Source organism: Mustelus asterias, chromosome 3, assembly GCF_964213995.1.
Source record: "Mustelus asterias chromosome 3, sMusAst1.hap1.1, whole genome shotgun sequence".
NCBI lineage: Eukaryota > Metazoa > Chordata > Chondrichthyes > Carcharhiniformes > Triakidae > Mustelus > Mustelus asterias.
The window spans coordinates 132,694,610-132,716,619 of NC_135803.1; the positions used below are offsets into that span (position 1 = coordinate 132,694,610).

A 22,010-nucleotide genomic window follows, 5' to 3' on the forward strand; every position below is an offset into this window, starting at 1 on the left:
AAATTCAGTTGGTCAGGCAGCACTTGTGGGGAGAGAAACAGTTAGCTTTTCAGGTCGATGCCCTTTTATCATGAATGATTCTTGACTGGCCGAGTGTTTCCAGCATGTTTATTTCTGATTTCAAACATCTGCGGTATTTTGCTTCTGCAGAAATTCAATTGAAAGGGTTAATGGTTTATCCGTGGAATTCTCCTTGGAACATTGTTTTGTCTTTCTCTTTGGAACATTGTTTTGTCTTTCTCTTTTAGTTGTCAGATGCCCTGCTGAGTACTCTCAGCATTTTCTGATTTTATTTCAGATTTCTGGTATTTCAAATTTCATCTGTTTGTTAATTCAATTGAATGTTCCCGATCATTTTAAAAATTTGTTCATGGGATTTGGGCATCACTAGCTCGGCCAGCATTTGTTGCCCATCCATAACTGCCCTTGAGAAGGTGGTGATGAGCTGCCTTCTTGAACTATTGCACAGTGAACTATTGAACTATTGCCTTACAGCACTAGGGACCCGGGTTTGATTCCCGGCTTGGGTCACTGTCTGTCTGGAGTTTGCATGTTTTCCCTGTTTCTGTGTGGGTCTCCTCCAGGTGCTCCGGTTCCCCCCCTCCCCCCCTCCCCCTCTCCCCCCTCCCACCCACAGTCTGAAAGACATTCTGGTTAGGTGCATTGGCCATGCTAAATTCTCCCTCAATGTACCTGAACAGGCGCCGGAGTGTGACGACTAGGGAATTTTCACAGTAACTTCATTGCGTAAGCCTACTTGTGACACTGATCAATAAACTTATACTGTTGCAGTCCCTGTGGTGTAGGAACACCACTTGCAACATAACAAAAGTGAATTTTAAATGGTTTATGAATGTGAACAAAGCCAAATTAATGTTTTATTAATTTTATTTATTTACAACAACTATTCCTTCTTTATAATAAATATCTCCATTAATCAGTTTAACAGTTGTGCTGAATGCAGTACCGCTGGTGTGACATAAATAGAAATTTAACAAGTTTATTGACAATGCAATTTTAGCATCGGTATGAAATAATCTCATTTCACGTGAGTGTTCCACTATAAATTCAGAGTAAATCCTGATCTGACTCGAGAGTGAAGCAGAGTAAGATTCTCGAGAATTTTGCTTTGCTTTGCAACTTCATGGAGTGTGAATCAGGCATGATGCTAAACCTGTTTTATAAAGTGTCCACAGATTACCTTCTACATCCAGCAAAGCTTCATTTAAATCTTTAAAAAGCAGACATTTTCACCTTCCCACTTTTAAAATCTCTTCATCTCCAACTATTCGGAGAAAGCTCTGTGCCCAAGAATCCCTGATGTGGAGATGCCGGCGTTGGACTGGGGTGAACACAGTAAGAAGTCTCACAACACCAGGTTAAAGTCCAACAGGTTTATTTGGTAGCAAATACCATAAGCTTTCGGTTTCCCCCTTCCACAGTCCCCCCCCCCCCCAAGAATCCCTCCAGATCTCACTGCTGAGAAGAATAATTCTTCCACACATCCAACCTGACAGGAGCTGCGTAATATAAACACACAACTGTCTCAGTGAAAGTTGCATATTATTGAGTGGTGTAAATGCACCTATAAACTTACAACAATTTCTTCTTTCATAATAAATATTTCCTTTGATCAGTTTAACGGGCTGTGCTAAATGCAGTACCGCTTGTGTGACATAGATAGAAATTTAACAAGTTTATGCAAATTAATATTTGTTACACCGTCAGTTCCTGTATTACAATTCAGTATTCAGTTGTATACATCCAAATTCCTGCATTGTTATATATATATTATTTTATTCCAAACATTATTTGTTCCAGAGTGTTGAATATAGAATTCCATTACTTTGCCCAAAACATGGAAGAACGTGGCAACACGTCTCTTTCAATATTGTATTGAACTTACAATTTTTCAATTCATTTCCCCCCCCCGCCCCATGCATTTGAAAATATATTTTTTTCTCCCTGTAACGTGCAGTAAGCAACAGAGAGGGTTCAGGAGCTATGGGTGTTTTGTACAGTTACGCATCCCAGGGATAACTTTTTAAGGCAATTTTGCCGTCCCCAGTTTTCTGTGCTTTGGAGTTTGACAGGGGAGCTGGCGAGGCGGGCTGTTGTTACATTGTTGTCACATTGCAGCCGGCTGCTCAGGGTGGATGGCTACAATAGTATTGAAGCTGCTGGGAGCCAGCGAGTGCCTGACGTAATGTAGCAATGAAAGGATACAGTCTAGCTCCGTACAGTATACAAAACTGTCAGGCAGCGGCAGAGGGAGAGCGCATTGTGCCCCAAGCCCGCAGCTTAGAGACGATGTGAGCAACTTCAGGAGGAGGGTTGTGTGTGTGTGTGCGTGTGTGTGAGAGTGTGTGAGAGAGAGTGAGTGGAAGGAGAGAACGGGTTACAGGAGGAAAAAAAAATCCCCCAAACTATAAACGGTGCACCCAACATCGCAGTAACACAGGAAGGAGGGAGGGGGGTGGGGTGGGGAAAGAGGAAAGAATTGTGGTGTGTGTGTACGGGAAGAAGGCGGCTTTTGCTCTCTCTCTCTCATTCTGGAGCCAGCTAACATGGCGACTGTACCAGTCTACTGCATCTGTCGGTTACCTTACGACGTAACTCGATTTATGATTGAATGCGATGCGTGCAAGGACTGGTTTCACGGCAGGTAAACAAAAAAAAGGCAGCTTTTTATAATATTTTTCTCTCCCCTGTCTTTGTGCTTTAGTTTGGCGGGGGTGAGTGTGTTGGCGGGAGGGAGAGACAAGAGAGTGAGTGTTGTAAGCTGCTGGTGGTGGGGGGAAGCCGCACAGTCCATTGACTGAGGCGACAGTTTTACAAGAAGCTGAGGCCCGGGGAAGAAGGCGGTGCTCCAGACGCTTTTCTCCTCTCTCTGGGTGACAGAAGCTATTTGTCATTGTGTAAATAGTCGCCTTTCCCTCCTTCCCCCAGTTGTTTGTCGGGTGTATTATTATTATTTTTTGTGTTGTTGTGTGGGGAGAGGGAGGGGGGGGGGTAGTTCTGTGCTTGGTGGCAGTTCCTAACATTATTGTAGTAATGTCGTTTAAGGTGTTTCCCGTGTTTTGTTTGTGATCAGTGATCCTTAAAATCTTCCCCAATTTTTTTTTTTAAAAAGCAGAAGCCTGTGGGATTAATTTTGTTTAAAGATGTTTTTAACAAGTGAAAATACGCTTCTTTCGCCTCAGTTTTCCATAAAGTGGAGCAACATTTTCATTTAATGATTTATCCGCCTTGGGGACGATTCCCGCTTTTGTTTAAATTGATAACAAAAAAAATAAGCGGGACCTAAAGTGTGGCAGACGTAAATATTGACATTTAACTCGACGTTTTATTTATAGCATTTCCACGTGCGATTTTAAAAGTGTCAGAAAGCTGACGTTTCTTAATTAGTTTTTAAAAAAAATCCTTGTTTTGTGTTTTTTTATTTTTTAAAAAAAACCAGAACGGATTTCGGTTTTAAAAGTGTCGGTTAAATTTCGAATTAAATGTCAGCCGAAAGCTTTGGTGCTTTTGTGTGTGTGAAACGCTAAGGAATCTCATGTTGTCTCCCATCCACACAAAGAAAAAAATCTAATTTGAGTTTGGTCTGGCGGTTTGTACAGTTGTGAGTTTGAAACCGTTCTTACCCACCTTTTTCAGAAACCCAGATCATCAGCAAGGAAAGTTTTTCTTTTTTAAGAAGTTTTTTGGCGTTGGTCAGATTGTGTGAAATGGAGGGTTACCCATACTATTTAAATGTTTTTGGTCATTTTAAAATTATCTTAGGCCTAAGTATTCTTTTTTCCTCTCTCCCCCTCCCAATTACAAATCTTTGGCCTAGTATTTGACATATGAAGTTACTGTAGCTTTTAGAGAAATGTCGATTCTTTAGTTGGACATTTGAGTTTTTTTTGGTGGGTAGACATAGGCAACGTGGAGATGTGTCAACTCACTACAGTCTGAAGTTGGCGGGGGCGATGAGTCTTCTTCTCCACTTTACTCCACAATGGGGTTCAATCTCAGTGGGACTGTCAGGCGATAAGTGTTAGACTGGCTGAAGGGACAGTTGAGAGTGTTACTCGACCTGTGGCTCACTCGTGCAATACCTAGCAGCTTGTTATAAACAGCTTTCAGGAAAGGCCTGGAACACCCCCCCTCCCCCACCCCGAGAATGATTGGAGAAGAACGATTTTTAAAAAATGATCAGAGTTTATCATGTCACTGTTAGCTCATATTTCATTTAAATTCAATTAAAGATATCAGCAGATGTGTTTCAAATTACTGTGTGGACATTTTGGGAGCCAAGTTGCAAAGTTACAGAGTATACTAGTGATAGTCAAGGTATGATCACTAATGTTCAAAAGCAAGTATGTGTCAAAAAGTTAAATCACAAGCTGTTTTATTCTCCTATCAATTTAGTAACATTTTTGTACATGCACGTTTTTACAATTGACTGATATGAGCAGGTCAGCAAGTCTTAAAGTGGTTTTACTTCTCTAATATCTGACTACAGCTAACTCTAACTTTACTTTCTTTACACATGATTTGCTAACTTAAACTTGTGACGACTTTTAAGCAGTATTGACTTAAATGAGTCATAAATCTGTAAGTAGTACTCCCAAAATTAAGTTGGTTCTTTTGGGTGTAAGAATTTCAAAACTTTTGAATGTTTAAGTGACTACTGTCCCCTAATATAACTAGGAATATTTCTGTATAATTTTTTAAAAGATATTTTTCATTTAAAATTGGATTATTCACAGGTAGTGAATTGTCACCGATTTTGAGATTAAACCCGTTTTCAGCCATACTAATCAAATCGACCCTAGTTACCTCTGAAAAATATCACGGAATATTTTTTAAACCGAACCATTTTTAAAAATTATATTTTAAAACATTGCCTGAATGCACTAGTTCACAGCGAATTTTGCTACTGATGGAATTTATTTATTGTCACAAGTAGGTTTACATTAACATTGCAATGAAGTTACTGTGAAAATGTAAATCAATTTGAGTGAGAATGGGGCGGGGGGAGGGGGAGGGGGTCATTTTTCAAAACTGCACCCATTTCATGGAATGTCCAAAGCACAAACTGTATCTTCAAATTTTTTTGACTTCAGCACAAATTATGTAAATGTGTAATTCTCTAAAAGTCCTTTGTTTACACTTTTTCACCTCGTAGAATTACAATAAAACACCCTTCATCCTTAGCATTGAAGTTTGGAAGTGCTAGACTTAACAACAAGTATACTCATGTCATGTCTCTTCTACACTCCATTGTTGTGTTAGTTTGGAGCAACCATCCCAAATGTGGGATAGAATTTGGGTTATTACAATATACAATGGAATGAATTTTAAAACATTTTTTGGATTAATCTTTCAATAATATATAAATGTATTAAATGTAAATTGGAAAATTCCTCTGGGTGATATCAAACATTGTACAGTGAAGCATAGTACCAGCAAGTGAAGAGGGCACTTAGAGCACATACCTCTGCAACACTGTGTAAACTCAACATTACTACAATTCTGCAGCTCTTCCTTGAGGCTTTTCCTTGTTTGGTTGATGTTCTGTAGCTACAAACCTGAAAAAAAAATTTTTTTATTAAGAGCATCCATCTCACTGAGGAGGCTTCAGGTCAATCCATATCCAACAACCTGCTCTGAAGACTTTGCTCACATTTTGACAGCTGTGACAAATTGCACCATATCGCTGATAAAATCCACAGCATTCTAAAAGAGAAATTGAATTCACTCTATCTCCCAACTGTTTCTTCAGAAGGAACTCTTCAAAATGCAGCTGATGAAAATACAACAAAACTTACTCCAACTTGTGAATCAAAGAAAGGGTTTAACAAAGAAACATCATTACTCCAAACCTGAGACCTCACCCTGTGCCACTCCAAGCTCCACACAATGCTACATAGTTCCTTATTTATAGTGAATCAGCTGGTCAGCTGACTATTACATCACTCTGTAATTGGTTCCATGGTTTACTGGGTCAGCTGACCCTTACATCTTGCCCCCTTTGGTCACATTACATCCAATACAAAGTTGTCACCAGTTACATTCCAACACCAACAACCTGCTCTGAAGACTCTGTTCAGCTTTGACAGCTTTGACAAATTGTACCACATCAGCTGATAAAATCCACAGCGTTCTAAAAGAGAAAAAATGAATTCAGTCTATCTCACAGTGTTAACAGATCATTTAAATAAATTCAAGGAACTGGAATCTTTGCCAACCTAATCAGTTTTTCCTTGGGCCGTACCCCATTTATGTACCAAGTTTCATTGAAATCTGTATATTAGATTTTGAGAAGTATCATTAACAGACTAACAAATGGGCTTATCAAAGCAGGGGAAACATAGAAGTTTATGTTATGGAAAAGGCCATTTACATGTCTGGATCAAATCTTTGCTACAAAAATCCAAAACTAATTCTACTGCCCTGTTGCCTCCCTGCGGACCTATGTTATCATCTGCTTCAGATATTTATCCACTTTGACTATAAAAGATGCAACGATATCTATTTCAATTGCTCCCTTTGCAAAGTATTTCATTTTTCAACAAATTGTGTAAATAAGCCCTTGTGACTCCTCTTTTCACACTGTGACAATTTTAAATTAACGGCCCCCTCAACTTTGACTTCAGATGAAATAGTCTTTCACTGGTTATCCTATCAAAATCCTTCATAATTTAAACATGTTGACCAAATTTCCACTTAATTTTCTCTGCCCCATGGAAAATTATCTTGGTAACTCTTTATAACTAGCTTTCCATCCTTGGTATCATGCTGGTAAATATATGCTCGAGATTCCTTAAGGCATTCAAACCTTTCCAAAATAGGTGCCAAAACTACATACCATAGTCTAACTGTGACCTAACTACTGCCCTGTAGAAATTTATCACTACCTCTTTGCTCTTGTACTCTGTGCTCCTATTTTTAAACTCAAAAAAGCTGTTTACGTACATGTTATCTGCTGCAGCTTGCATTTTGTATTATGTATTTAGACTCCTCTCTGTTCATCCATAGCCTTTGATGTTTTTCAGTCGAGGACATACTCTATTCCTCCTTTTATTTCCCTAAAATGCCATACCTCATCTAAAAAATTTAATTTCATACAATGCCAGCTGATCCATTCTGCTAATCTATTTTATTGTGATGCTTCACTGTGTAGCAAACCCCATGTCATCAAATTACGATACGTTCCTCATGCCCAAGTTAATGTCATCGATACATTGAGAACAAATGTGGTCCAGCACTAACTCCTGAAGTGTACTGCTTCCAACCTTTCTCCAGTTCGAACCTGCTTCGCCATTTAATAAGGTTATGGATGATCTGATTGTAACCTCAAATTTGCATCCTGCCTACCCCTGATAATCTCTCACCCTCTTGCTCTTGCTTACCAAGAATCTACTTACCTCTGCCTTAAAAAATATGCAAAGACTCTGCTTCTACCAACTTTCCAGGACGAGAGTTCTAAAGACTCATGACCCTCTGAGAAAAAAAATGCCTCATCTCTATTTTAATTGGACAACCCCTTATGTTTAAACTGTGACCCCTAGTTCAAGATTAACCCTCAAGAGGAAACATCCTCTCCACATCCACCCTGTCAAGACCCCTTAGGGTCGTATATAAGAACATAAGAAATAGGAGCAGGAGTAGGCCATCTAGCCCCTCGAGCCTGCCCCGCCATTCAATAAGATCATGGCTGATCTGAAGTGGATCAGTTCCACTTACCCGCCTGATCCCTATAACCCCTAATTCCCCTACCGATCAGAAATCCATCTATCCGTGACTTAAACATATTCAACGAGGTAGTCTCCACCACTTCAGTGGGCAGAGAATTCTAGAGATTCACCACCCTCTGAGAGAAGAAGTTCCTCCTCAACTCTGTCCTAAACTGACTCCCCTTTATTTTGAGGCTGTACCCTCTAGTTCTAGCTTCCTTTCTAAGTGGAAAGAATCTCTCCACCTCTACCCTATCCAGCCCCTTCATTATCTTATAGGTCTCTATAAGATCCCCCCTCAGTCTTCTAAATTCCAACGAGTACAAACCCAATCTGCTCAGTCTCTCCTCATAATCAACACCCCCCATCTCTGGTATCAACCTGGTGAACCTTCTCTGCACTCCCTCCAAGGCCAATATATCCTTCTGCAAATAAGGGGACCAATACTGCACACAGTATTCCAGCTGCGGCCTCACCAATGCCCTGTACAGATGCAGCAAGACATCTCTGCTTTTATATTCTATCCCCCTTGCGATATAGGCCAACATCCCATTTGCCTTCTTGATCACCTGTTGCACCTGCAGACTGGGTTTTTGCGTCTCATGCACAAGGACCCCCAGGTCCCTTTGCACAGTAGCATGTTGTAATTTTTTTCCATTTAGATAATAATCCAATTTGCTATTATTTCCTCCAAAGTGAATACTCGCATTTGTCAACGTTATACTCCATCTGCCAGATCCTCGCCCACTCACTCAGCCTGTCCAAATCTCTCTGCAGACCTTCTACGCCCTCCACGTGATTCATTTTTCCACTTATCTTTGTTTAAACTGTGACCCCTAGTTCAAGATTAACCCTCAAGAGGAAACATCCTCTCCACATCCACCCTGCCAAGACCCCTTAGGATCATATATGTTTCAATCAAGTCGCCAATTAATCTTCTAAACTCCAACAGATAAAAGTCTAGCCCGTCCACCTTTCCTCAGGAGATAACTTAATAATAAGATAATTTAGGTTGATTGGCCATGCTAAAAAAATTGCCCTTAGTGTCCTGAGATGCGTAGGTTAGAGGGATTAGTGGGTAAATATGTAGGGATATGGGGGTAGGGCCTGGGTGGGATTGTGATCGGTGCAGACTCGATGGGCCGAATGGCCTCTTTCTGCACTGTAGGGTTTCTATGATTCTATGATTCTATAACACCCCATTCCAGGTATTATGCTGATGAATCTTCTCTGAACTGCTTCCAAAGTATTTACACCCTCCCTTAAATACTGTGCATAGTACTTCAAACGTGGTCTCACTAGTGCCTTGTACAACTGAAGCACGTTTTGAGAAATTTCTATAAAGATTAAACCTTTGTTTCCTGTTTAGAGTCATAGAGTCACAGAATTCCTACAGTGCAGAAGGAGGCCAACTGGCCCATCGAGTCTGCACCGATCACAATCCCACCCAGGCCCTATCCCCATAGCCCCATACATTTACCCTAGCTAGTCCCCCTGACACTAAGGGGCAATTTACCATGGCCAATCCACCTAACCCACACATCTTTGGACTGTGGGAGGAAACCAGAGCACCCGGAGGAAACCCACACAGACGGGGGGAGAATGTGCAAACTCCACACAGACAGTGACCCAAGCCGGGAATCGAACCCGGATCCCTGGCACTGAGGAATAGTGTTAACCACTGTGCCATGGTGCCACCCCACCGTGCCACCCCGTTTGGCTGGCACTTTTACTTTATATCTTGCACTTGCATTTTCCTCCTGAAATTCTTTATGTACTACGTAAACATAATTATCTGCGCATTATCTATAATAAATTCTTCAAAAATAATCTCATTACGTTTACCGTCAGGTGAAATGTGGAAGTCAGCCCGAATACTTGTCCATTAACACTACACTGTTATGTTAACTTCAGTTGTTACAGATGATAAAACTGTAATTTTCAATGCACACTGTTTAAATGTAGAACGCAACATCATTTATAATGTGTTAAAAATTGAAATTTCATTGACTATAAAAGTTAGCAAGTTATGTTACAGTTGTATAAAACTTTAGTTAGGGCACATTTGGAATATTGCATGCAGTCCTGGTTGTCACACTACCAGAAGGACGTGGGTGCTTTGGAGAGAATGAAAAGAAGGTTTACCAGGATGTTGCCTGGTCTGGAGAGCTTTAGGTATGAGGAGAGGTTGGATAAACTCCGATTGTTTTCACTGGAAAGACGGAGGCTGAGGGGTGACCTGATAGAAGTCTACAAAATTATGAGAGGCATAGATAGAGTGGATAGTCAGAGGCTTTTTCCCAGAGTGGAAGGGCTGACTACAAGAGGGCACAGGTTTAAGGTGAGAGGTAGTAAGTTTAGAGGAGACATGCGGGGAAAACTTTTCACAAGGGATGGGGGGGGCGGGTCTTAGAACACACTGGCAGTGGAGGTGGTGGAAGCAGGCATGTTAGCAACATTCAGGGTGCATCTTGATAGACACATGAACCGGAAGTGAACAGAGGGATGGAAACCGTGTATCAGCACAGGGTTGGTGAGCTGAAAGGCCTGTTCCTGTGCTGTATTGTTATTTATTCTTTTGTTTGATTTGATTTATTATTGTCACATGTATTACTATATAGCGAAAAGTATTGTTTCTTGCACGCCATACAGACAAAGCATACCATTCATAGAGAAGGAAACGAGAGGGTACAGAATGTAGTGTTACAGTCATAGCTAGGGTTTAGAGAAAGATCAGCTTAATGCAAGATAGGTCCATTCAAAAGTCTTATGGCAGCAGGGAAGAAGCTGTTCTTGAGTCTGTTGGTGCGTGATCTCAGACTTCTGTGTCTTCTTCCCAACGGAAGAAGGTGGAAGAGAGAATGTCCAGGGTGTGTGGGGTCCTTAATTATGCTGGCTGTTTTGCCGAGGCAGTGGGAATGTGTAGACAGAGTCAATGGATGGGAGGCTGGTTTGCGTGATGTATTGGGCTGCATTCATAACCTTTTGTAGTTTCTTGAGGTTTTGGGCAGAGTAGGAGCCATACCAAGCTGTGATACTTGTCCTGGGAGCTCTTTTAGTACAGAGCTAGTGTAAAACTCATCCATCTGGACTAGAAAGATATCATGGCCCAGATTTTGTGGCAAGGATAATGGTGAAGCTATTATTAACGCGTAAATTGGACAGCATCTTCCAGCAATTATGCGTGCAATTAAACACAAAAATTGGGAGTTACAGCCCATATTGATCTGCTTCTCCAGAAGCGGCACTAAACCGGTATCTCGCCATTCAAATACACAGAAGGGCATCAAATTGCTCTACATCTATGGTGAATACCTACTAAAGTTGCTAGAAAATTTATGACTTTTTTCTCGTGTCACACTTCTCGTGTCAGAAAATTCTTGAGGTGCGCAATATCTTAATTGTTGTCAAATAACCTTTCTGGCACTAAAAAAAATAGCTTTTATAAGTTTGGAGTGTCATTTCATTCAGATTTCTAAAATTATTTTTGGAGATTTGAAAAAAGCTGCATTTTAAGAAAGAAGTTTTTTCTTTGTCTTTCAACTCTCTCTATTAATCCCATATTCCTTACCTCCTCGTTAGTTTACTTTCTGTATATTATTTAACATTGTCCCTGCAGTGTCCGTTAGTTAATTCGTTTTCCCCAGATCCTTTCAGTGCTTAAGAACCTTCGAGGTACTCAAGGTGGGATCTTGAGCTGCCGCTCCAGTTTAGCCTGCAGTTAGCTCAAGATGCCAAACTGGTAATGACGCTGAAGTGTGTGTTCGGAATGGCCACCTGGAGGATTGTTAAGGCATGCTGATTGACAATTAAATTATCTGTTCGTACGGAGCATTAAAGACACTGCACAGCATTTGGATGGGTAATGCTGCAATTAATGACATCTCTCAACCGAGACCACATGAACAGGTGTAAAAAAAGATTGCTGCTGAGGATTTTCGATTTTACTTAAAGCCATACTCAGCTTTCAGGGATCACTTACTGCTGGAGCTTGACTGACTATGCTGTGTTTCAAGAGGAATATTGAGCGACACTTTACAAAGATATTGTCAACACTTGATCAATATTTTACCAGAAATTCGCTCAAGATTTACCCAAAAAATAATGTGTGCTCTGCTACTTTGCCTTATAGGAAACCTTGTTGGAAACAGCAGCAGACAGGATGTGTATGGTCACAGGCATCTTGATAGGCCCCCCCCCACACCCAGTCTGAGGAACGGGAACGGGAGCAAGGAATGAGGCCACAGAGCAGCATCTGCAGGCATGGAGGGCAGGAGGCCTTATCTACCCAGGGTCTTCAGAAAACATTACTCCTACATTCACATGTCCCAACAGCAGTGCATCAGAAGGTTCTGATTTACCTATGAGATTGTTACAAAGAATCTAAGGTCTAATGGAAGTAGGATTCAGACCGTACAGCACAGCCAGGACTGCATTTCTGGAATTTCTGGGAAAATGTTGATAATATTGGCAAAGGCTTTGTAAAGCATCCCAGAAAACCTCCAGGTGTGTCACAAAAGATCTCTTGAAATGTAGTATAGTCAGTCTCCAGTCAACATCACAGTGATACTTAATTTTTATAGTGCTGGAAACTTCTGGAGTGCTATCAAGCACATGTCACAATCCTTTGTGTACTTTTGTATAGGGAGGTCATTGCAGCTTTTTACACTCTGAGGAATGACTATATATCACACCCTATTGTTATGGAAGATTTGACAGGATTACAGGATTCCCTGTGAAATAGGGAGCCATTGTTTGCATACATTTAGCCATGTGGGCCCCTCATTTGAACTTGAGGGTGTTCAGGCACATGAAGGGATTCCATTCCCTCATTGTGCAGATCATATGCAACCACCAGCAGAGCATCATGCATGTTAATGCCTGTATCCAAGGAAGTGTCATGATGTGTTTGCAATCGGGCATTACCTGCCCCACAGATCTTTGAACTGCAATGCAGTATGTGTGGCTGGCTTGCAGGTGACGAAGGATCCCTCTGATTCTATGGCTCCGGTTCCCCTGACAGCAGTGCCAGAGACCAGCTCAGTACTTGTACCATGAGAGCCACTCAGCACCAGAGGTTTAGATGCCTTGACCAGTCAGGAGGTGTGTCCTGCAATACTGGACTGAGAGGGTACCAGATTTGTGGTACCTTGCATGGCCCACAATCTAGCAGCTATGAGAGACTGGTGGTTACCACCAGGAATTGTGACAAAGTCAAGCTCAGGAGCCATGAGAAGAGAAAAAGGAGTGAGATCAGGTGTGGTACCTGATGTTCCAGGTAGACAGACTATACTATTAACTATATGTCAGTTGGATTGTGGACTGGCTAATTGGGGACTGACTTGTACGTCTATTTATGTATATAATATATAGGAGCACACAGCCCCTTTATTTACCTTTGTTAATTAATTAGCTTATTGGTTTCAAGAGAGTATATAGGAACGGGCTGAAAGAAGGGTGGCTGGTTGGAGGCTCACAAGATGTAAAATGTGTCTCAGTAAATAAAAGCTTGGAATATACAAACTTATGAGTTAGGAGCAGGAGTAGGCCATTGAGCCCCTTGAACCTACACTGCTATTTAATAAGATCATGGCTGATCTGATTGTAACCTCAACCTCACATTCCTGCCCACCTTGATAGCCTTTTACCCCCTTGTTAATCAAGAATCTACCTAACTCTGTCTTAAAAATATTCAAAGTCTTGCTTCATCTGCCTATTGAGCAAGAGAGTTCCAAAGACTTGAGACCCTCCTGAGAAAAAAAATTCTCATCTGTTTTAAATGAGCAACCTATAATTTTTAAACAGTGACCTTTAATTCTAGATTCTCCAACAAGAGGAAAAATCCTTTCCACGTCCACCCTGTCAGGATCCTTCAGGATCTTATATGTTTAAGTTTTAAGTTTATTTATTAGTGACACAAGTAGGCTTACATTAATACTGCAATGAAGTTACTGTGAAAATCTCCTCGTTATCACACTCCAGCGGCGCCTGTTCGGGTACACTGAGGGAGAATTTAGTGTGGCCAATGCACCTAACCGGCATGTCTTTTGGACTGTGGGTAAAAACCGGAGCATCCAGGGGAAACCCATGCAAACACGGGGAGAATGTGCAGAATCCACACAGACAGTGACCTAAGCCGGGGATCGAACTATGAGGCAGCAGTGCCATCAAGTCGCCTTTTACTCTTCTAAACACTAGCGGATACAAGCCTAGTCTATCCAGTTTTTCCCCATAAGACAACCCATCCATTCCATTAGTCTAGTAAACCTTCTCTGAACTACTTCCAACAGATTTACATTGTTCTTGAATTCAGGAGACCAATACCATACACAGTTCTCCAGAAGTGGCCTTACCAATGCCCTGTATAACTGAAGCATAATCTTTCTACCTTTGTATTGAATTCCTCTCTGTCTCTGGTCATTGTGTCTCCCATTTGCCTCCTGGTTACACCCAGCACTGCCTCCTCACACTACCTACCCAATGGGAGTGTTTTCATGCAGGCATTGCTTCCTCTCCCCAGTCACATCCTGCTGCCTTGCTATGTGCTTTCTTATACTTTGAGAGAACAATGGTGTTTGTGAAATTGTGTACTGGCAGTTGTGTTGTGTATGTGTGATGCCTCATATGATGGAAGAGCTATGTGAGCACTGTCTGTGAAGGATGCAATAGTGTAGGGTGTGTGGTGAAGTTGTGATGAAATTATTGTGTCAAGTGTTGGTGAGATGGGATCTTACCTTGACCGGATGTGTCAAGTTATTAAATCTGTGGCACTTTTGCCAGGGCTCCTGGTTGTTTCCTCCTGGTTGATCGTCTTCCAAGTTCATGCATTAGCTTCCTCAGTTCCTCCCTGTGGGTACAAGGCATCACTTCTTGATTGAACCTCCTCTAACATGATGGGTGGCACAATGGATAGCACTGCAGCCTCACAGCGCCAGGGACCCAGGTTCAATTCCGGCCTCGGGTCACTGTCTGTGCGGAGTTTGCACATTCTCCCTGTGTCTGCGTGAGTTTCCTCCGTGTGCTCCGGTTTCCTCCCACAGTCCAAAGATGTGGGGGTTAGGTGGTGTGGCCATATTAAATTGCCACTTAGTGTCAAGGGGATTAACAGGGTAAATGTGTGGGGTTACAGGATAGGGCCTGGGTGGGATTATGGTCGGTGTGGACTCGATGGATCGAATGTCTCCATCTGTACTACAGAGACTCTATGATCTTGGTCCCTTCCACATGAAATGCATATATGGAGGCTATATTTACCATTCCAGGAAAATTGCTTCTTAGCAGCTGACGTTACGAGTCCATTTGTTAAAGCTTTGACAAAGGGTCATCTGGACTCGAAACGTCAGCTCTTTGCTCTCCTTACAGATGCTGTCAGACCTGCTGAGATTTTCCAGCATTTTCTCTTTTGGTTTCAGATTCCAGCATCTGCAGTAATTTGGTTTAATGCTTCTTATCAGCGTTTGCGTGCTAAATGTGCAGGTGTCTGTTTTAGAGCCTGTCGGTGTGTGAAATCCAGATTTTCAAACAGGTATTTTATATCACAATAACCTCTGTATGCCTCGGTCAGGAGTCTAGGAGTCTTCAGTTTGATTGGATTGGTTTAAGGATGTTGCAGGTCCCAGATCCCCGAGAGAGGGTGCTGCATAGAACTGTGCTTTTTTTAATTGGAACAAATTTTAAGGACTTTCTTCAAAAGTCTGTGGACAAATGTAAATGTAACGTCAAGCTGGTGCCATTCGTTCCCCACCGACCACAAAACCCAGGCCACTAAATCTGATCCCTCCTCCATCCTGAATTAACTGATCTCTGCTGGGGCAGCTACCAGGTGGTACAGTTGGCCTTGGTATTCTGAGTGAGGAGGGAATAGGGAAATCAGCAGATTTTTGAGCCCAGTCTAGTGATCACTGCTGGACATTGAGTGATGAGAGAACTGGGCTTTGCGATAAATAGCCTGCCAACATTCACTGTCCAGGATTGAGAATAACAAATTGGAAAAGGCCATTGGAAAAACAGGAAGTTCTTACCTTTAGTGAGGCATTTTCGAATGTTTAATTATATTCGAGCTTCCATGAAGGTTCAATTTGTTGTGAAACCATACCACAACATGAGTCAATTACTTTTAGGAGATGATTGTAGAAAATTATAGGTAAGGGGATGTGTTTAAATTCTGGATTCTGCTGCTGTAAACCAGACTTGTCCAATGCTTTAATTTGGAGAGACCGCATTTCCATTTTCTTCTCACTCAAGGGGCTGATTAGCAAATTTAGGAAAACTAAGGGCCTGAACTCTCTGCCCCACTGCCGCTGCCAGTGAGAATGGAGAATTTGGCGCCCAGCCAAATCTCCATTCACTGCAGCGTGACTGGAGAATCCCAGCTGCGGGCGAGGTCGGAGAATTCCGGCCAAGGTTTGGCACGACATTAAACAGAATTGAAAAAATAGTTGCAGTATTAAGAAAATAAATCACTCGCTGAGCAGAAATAAAGCAATAACTTGTTAGGTTTTAAAATAAGAGTAATTAATAAAAATGATCGGAACGCTCTCACGCGCTCACTTTCACGCTCACTCACTCACACTCACACTTTCACCCTCACCCATTCCCACTATGTGACTGGGTGTGAATGTGTGTTGGTGTGGTGACAGTGACAGAGAGCTGATGCTGGGAGTAAGGCAGACACACACGCACTCTATCACTCTCGCTTCCATGCCCATGGTTGCACTCTTGCTTGCATGCACTTGCTTGCATTTTCACTCAATCAATTTGTTACACATACCAGCAAGCCTCTTCCCCACTTCACTTCACCAAACCTGGGCTCTGCAACGTTCCTGGTCCTCTCAGCCGGCATCTCTTTCCCGGGGCCCCGATCCACTCCACATCCACCTTCTCTCTCGTGCCTTTCTCCCTGAAATAAAACCTCTTTTTCCAGCAACCTCACCGCTGCTGGTGTTTGCTGCTCCTCCATCGTGGACGGTTCCAGTCCCATGTTGGTGGGCTTAATAATGATTGTGAATCCCAGGAAGACTCACGGCATCAGATCAGACACTTGCAAGAAAACCTCCTGCTGATTATCACGTCCAGCCAGCTGATGAATCAGTACTCCTCATGCTCCTCCATGTTGGACACTACTTGGAGTGTGAACTAAGGGCACTGAACGTACTCTGGGTGGGAGCTTCCAGTGTCCACCATGAACAGTGATTTGGTAGTACCACCACAGACTGAGCTGGCTGCATTCTAAAGGAAATGGCTGCTGGACTGGGTCTGCAGCGGGTTGTGAGGGAACTAACGAGGGAAAAACCTACTTGACATCATCTTCAACAACCTATCTGCTGCAGATGCATCTGTCCGTGACCGTATCGGTAGGAATGACCACCCGAAGGCACTGGATACTGCAAAGTCCAAAGGCCCTGACAACATTCCAGCGATAATACTGGAGACTTGTGCCCCAGAATTTGCAGCGCCCTCAGCCAAAACTGGCATCTACCTGGCAATATGGAAAATTGCCCAGTTATGTCCTGTACACAAAAAGCGGGACAAACTCAATTTGGCCAGTCAGCAGTAAGGTGATGGAATGGGTCATCAACAGTGCTATCAAATGGCACTTGCTTAGCAGTATCCTGCCCACTGAAGCTCATTTTGAGTTTTGCCTGGACCGCTCAGCTCCTGACCTCATTACAGCCTTGGGCTCAAACCTGAACTCCAGAGGTGACGTGAGAATAACTGCCCTTGACATCAAGGCCACATGTGACCAAGTGTGACATCATGGAGCCTGAGCAAAACTGGAGTCAATGGGAATCGCCAAAAACTCTCTGTTGGTTGGAATCATATTTAATGGCACGGTGGCACAGTGGTTAGCACTGCTGCCTCACAGCGCCAGGGACCCGGGTTCAATTCTGGCCTCGGGTGGAGTTTGCACGTTCTCCCCGTGTCTGCGTGGGTTTCCTCTGGATGCTCTGGTTTCCACCCAGATGTGTGGTTTAGATTGATTGGCCATGCTAAATTGACCCTAGTGTCAGGGGGATTAGCAGGGTAAAGATGTGCGGTTACAGGAATAGGGCCTGGGTGGGATTGTGGTCGGTGTAGACGCAATGGGCTGAATGGCTTCCTTCTGCACTGTAGGGGTTCTATGATTCTTAGCACAAAGGTAGATGGTTGTGCTTGTTAGATTTCAATCATCTCAATTCCAGGACATAGAATCATAGAATTCCTGCAGTGCTGAAAGAGTCCATTCAGCCCACCGAGTCTGCAGCGACTCAGAATCTTACCCAGGCCCAGCCCCCCACTGCATCACTGCAGGAGTTCCTCAGGGTAGTGTCCTCAGCCCAACCATCTTCAGCTGCTTCATCAATGATCTTCCTTACAACATAAAGTCAGATGTGGGGATGTTCACTGATGATTGCACAATGCTCAGCACCAATCAAGACTCCTCAGATACTGAAATAGTCTGTGTCCAAATGCAGCAATATTTGGACAATATCCAGGCTTGGGCTGATAAATGACAAATAACATTCACGCCACACAAGTGCCAGGCAATGACCATCTCCAAAAAGAGATTCTAACCATATTCAATGGCACTACCATTGCTGAATTCCCCCACTATCAACATCCTGGGGGTTACCATTGACCAGAAATTGAACTGGACTAACCATATAAATACTGTATCTGCAACACCTGGCCAAAGGCTAGGAATCCTGCAGCAAGACTGGGCGGAGAAGTGGCAGATGGACTTCAACCCAGATAAGTGTGTGGTGGTTCATGTTGGCAGGTCGAATAGGATGAAAGAATATAATATTAAGGGTAAGACGCTTGGCAGTGTGGAAGATCAGAAGGATCTTGGGGTCCGGGTTCATAGGACGCTCAAAGCAGCGTTGCAGGTAGAGGCTGTGGTTAAGAAGGCGTATGGAATACTGGCCTTCATCAATAGAGGAATTGAGTTTAGAAATCGGGAGATAATGCTGCAGCTGTATAGGACCCTGGTCAGACCTCACCTGGAGTACTGTGCCCAGTTCTGGTCGCCTCATTACAGAAAGGATGTGGAAGCCACAGAAAGGGTGCAGAGGAGATTTACAAGGATGTTGCCTGGATTAGGTGGCATGCCTTATGAGGATAGGTTGAGAGAGCTAGGTCTTTTCTCCTTGGAGAAGCGAAGGATGAGAGGTGACCTGATAGAGGTGTATAAGATGTTGAGAGGTATTGATAGAGTGGATTCTCAGAGGCTTTTACCCAGGGCCGAAATGGTTGCCACAAGAGGTCACAGGTTTAGGGTGCTGGGGAGTAGGTACAGAGGAGATGTTAGGGGTAAGTTTTTCACTCAGAGGGTGGCGGATGCGTGGAATCGGCTGGTGGTGGTGGAGGCGGATTCGATAGGGTCTTTTAAGAGACTTTTGGATAAGTTCATGGAAGTTAATAAGATAGAGGGTTATAGGTGAGCCTAGTAGGTAGGGACATGTTCGGCGCAACTTGTGGGCCGAAGGGCCTGTTTGTGCTGTAGCTTTTCTATGTTCTATGTTCTAAGTAACTCAGCTCCCGACTCCCCAAAACCTGTCCGCCATCTTCAAGGCACAAGTCAGGAGTGTGATTGAATACTCTCCACTTGCCTGGATGATAGCTCAAAAAACTTGACACCATCCAGTAGAAAGCAATTCACTTGATTGCTACCCCATCCACAAACATTCACTCCCTCCACCACCAAGACACAGTTACAGCAGTGTGTACCATCTACAAGATGCACTGCAGGAACTCACCAAGGTTCCTTGGGTAACACCTTCCAAATCTACAACCACAACCACCCAGAAAGAACAAGGGCAGCAGACACTTCGGAACACCACTTATGTTCCCTCCAAGCCACCCACCATCCTGACTTGGAAATATATAGCTGTTCCTTCACTGTCGCTGGGCAAAAGTCCTGGAATTCCTTCCCTAGCAGCACTGTGAGTGTACCTGCACCACATGGACTGCAGTAATTATAAAGGTAGCTCACCACCGCCTTCTTGAGGGCAATTTGGGATGGACAATAGCCAGCAATGCCCATTGGGGGATCAGCTCCTTGCAGAACCTTCCACTTCAACTTACTTGTTAGACCGGCATTTTGAAAACCGGCTTTGGGGGCCAGTTGCGGCCCACAGGTTGGTCAATACTAGACGCTCCATGTTGTGCAGTGGTATTAGAGCTCGCTTTTGGATATAATCAATTTGAATGATTATATAATCAGCATGATTATAGAATCCCTACAGTGCAGAAGGAGGCCATTCGGCCCAATGAGCCTGCACTGACCACAATCCCATCCTGGCCTATTCCCGTAACCCCACGTATTTATCCTGCTAATCCCCTGACACTAAGGGTCACTTTAGCATGGCCAGTCAACCTAACCCACACATCTTTGGACTGTGGGAGGAAATCGGAGCACCCGGAGGAAACCCACGCAGACACGGGGAGAATGTGCAAACTCTGCACAGACAGTGACCCGAGGCCGGAATTGAACCCAGGACCCTGGCGCTGTGAGGCAGCTGTGCTAACCACTGTGCCACCATGCCACTCCATGATGAAAATCTATTGGCACACGCTGTACAATAATGTCTCCCTTCCTCCTTTTCTAACTCAGTCCTGCTGCAAAAGCTTAGATTACAGTAGTTCCAATTGCCTGAAAGATCTAAAACATCAGCAAAAGATGATGGCCATTTGGATAACCTAGGTAGCAGAAAAATAAACCTGAACAAAAAGATAAAATTAAGAATGTTTGGTTTCTAGGACTTTTTCAAGTGGTAATCACACGTAAAGATAAATTTACCAACTGTGGGAACAAACACAAAATGTGTTGATGTAAATATAGGCTGTACTATTCCCATGCAACATGAACAAAGGTGAAGTTAGTTGTCACTGCAGTCTGAATGGTATGGATCAATAGTATACCGTTCAGACAGTGATTTCGTTGTAGAACCCGTGATCCATTATGTCTGCCGCAACTGTCACCATCGCAACGAGGGTTTTGCTGAAAACAGACTATTTTTGGCTTTTAAGTTTACCAGTCCCCGGAACTGCTGGGAGTGTCCAGGAATTGATAGCGATCTCCTGATGACTATTGAAAACAATCCGGGAGACTATAAAAAGCTATTTTAAGCAAATAGATTAAGCTGTACAATAATTCGTACACAGAATCTCACGGTTCATTGTAGCGTTGTGATCTGACGGTAGTGTACTTGATAGTGTGATGATTTAAGTTGTAAACCGATACTGACGTGGGTCACACACGTGTACTGTGCTCACAAACATCATCGCCTGTTTTTTCCTGCCCGATTTGCCTCTCAGTCAGAGGGAGCTTCTCCCAGCTGCCTTGCACCCAGTAAGTGTTCTGGACAGTGCAAATTGTGACCCCCTCCCATCCTAGAAACCCTTGGTAGCCACAGTGAATGAGCTATAGCAGGAATAGCTGCAGAAGAGATTCTGCAGTTTAAAAAAAAAGGTGAAGTTGCCATAGTCCCAAAAGACCATAGGCTGCTCTCCTCTCCCCTTTGAGGGAGAGAGCTGACTGGTGGTGATTTACTGGTGGAGGGTCACCACACCTCAGGCGAGGGGCAAGGTTAAGAAGGCCGGGCCTTCATGAACAACCTCAGCCCATGCGGGAATTGAATCCGTGCTGTTGGGTTCGCTCTGCATCACGAACCAACCAACTGAGCTAAACCGACCCTGACTCTGCAGTAACTGAATGGTGACCATTGTGTCTCTGGCTGCTGGTTTGTTTGGTATGAGGCCCAGAAAGCTGTTGGGCAGCTGCCCCTCGGGTGAGTGTGGTGTGAGCGGGTGGGGGAATTGGTATTTCTGCGGGAAGCAGGTGCGGCGTCCGAGGCCATGGTCCTGGGGTTGGAGCATGTGCAGGCGGCTCACTCCCTGCCCGACACGGGGGTGGGACGGGTGTAAAGACTGGGAGGGAACGAGCGGCAGCTCTGCCAGATTCCAGCAGCACTGACCACCAGGCTGTTGAGGACTGGGGAGAAAGCTGGATCCGTGATTCTGGGTGTCAGCTGCACTGCCTCATCCCTTCCTTTGGGTTTCCAAATCTGGGTGGTCATATTCCAGGAGATGTTGTGGATGCGACATTATGGACAGATTGATTGTAGGAAAGCGGGTCCATTTCTCGATGTCGACCCACTTTCCAAAAGAATGGAACCGTTGGACCAGGAGAAAAGTAATTTGATTGCCCATTGCAGTTTGTCTGAGATTCACTGGAGGATCCCTGAGTGAAATTGGGACTATTTTGAAATAGAGATTTTGAGAAAAAAGATGAAGAAAGTT

At 43.5% G+C, this 22,010-nt stretch overlaps 1 protein-coding gene across 4 annotated transcripts in view; it reads left to right on the plus strand.

Moving 5' to 3' along the window:
* Positions 1-2,149: 2,149 nt before the first annotated feature.
* The window catches only part of phf2 (PHD finger protein 2), a 135,010-nt gene continuing 115,149 nt past the window's right edge, over positions 2,150-22,010 (plus strand). For 3 of the 4 annotated variants that reach the window (XR_013497472.1, XM_078209649.1, XM_078209652.1), the window contains exon 1: positions 2,150-2,665. Coding sequence is in view for 3 of the 4 variants with exons in the window: in XM_078209649.1 (XP_078065775.1) it covers positions 2,568-2,665 (98 nt within the window). In the remaining variant the exon portion in view is untranslated. The remainder of the gene's footprint in view (positions 2,666-22,010) is intronic. The other variant, XM_078209650.1, reaches the window with a different exon arrangement.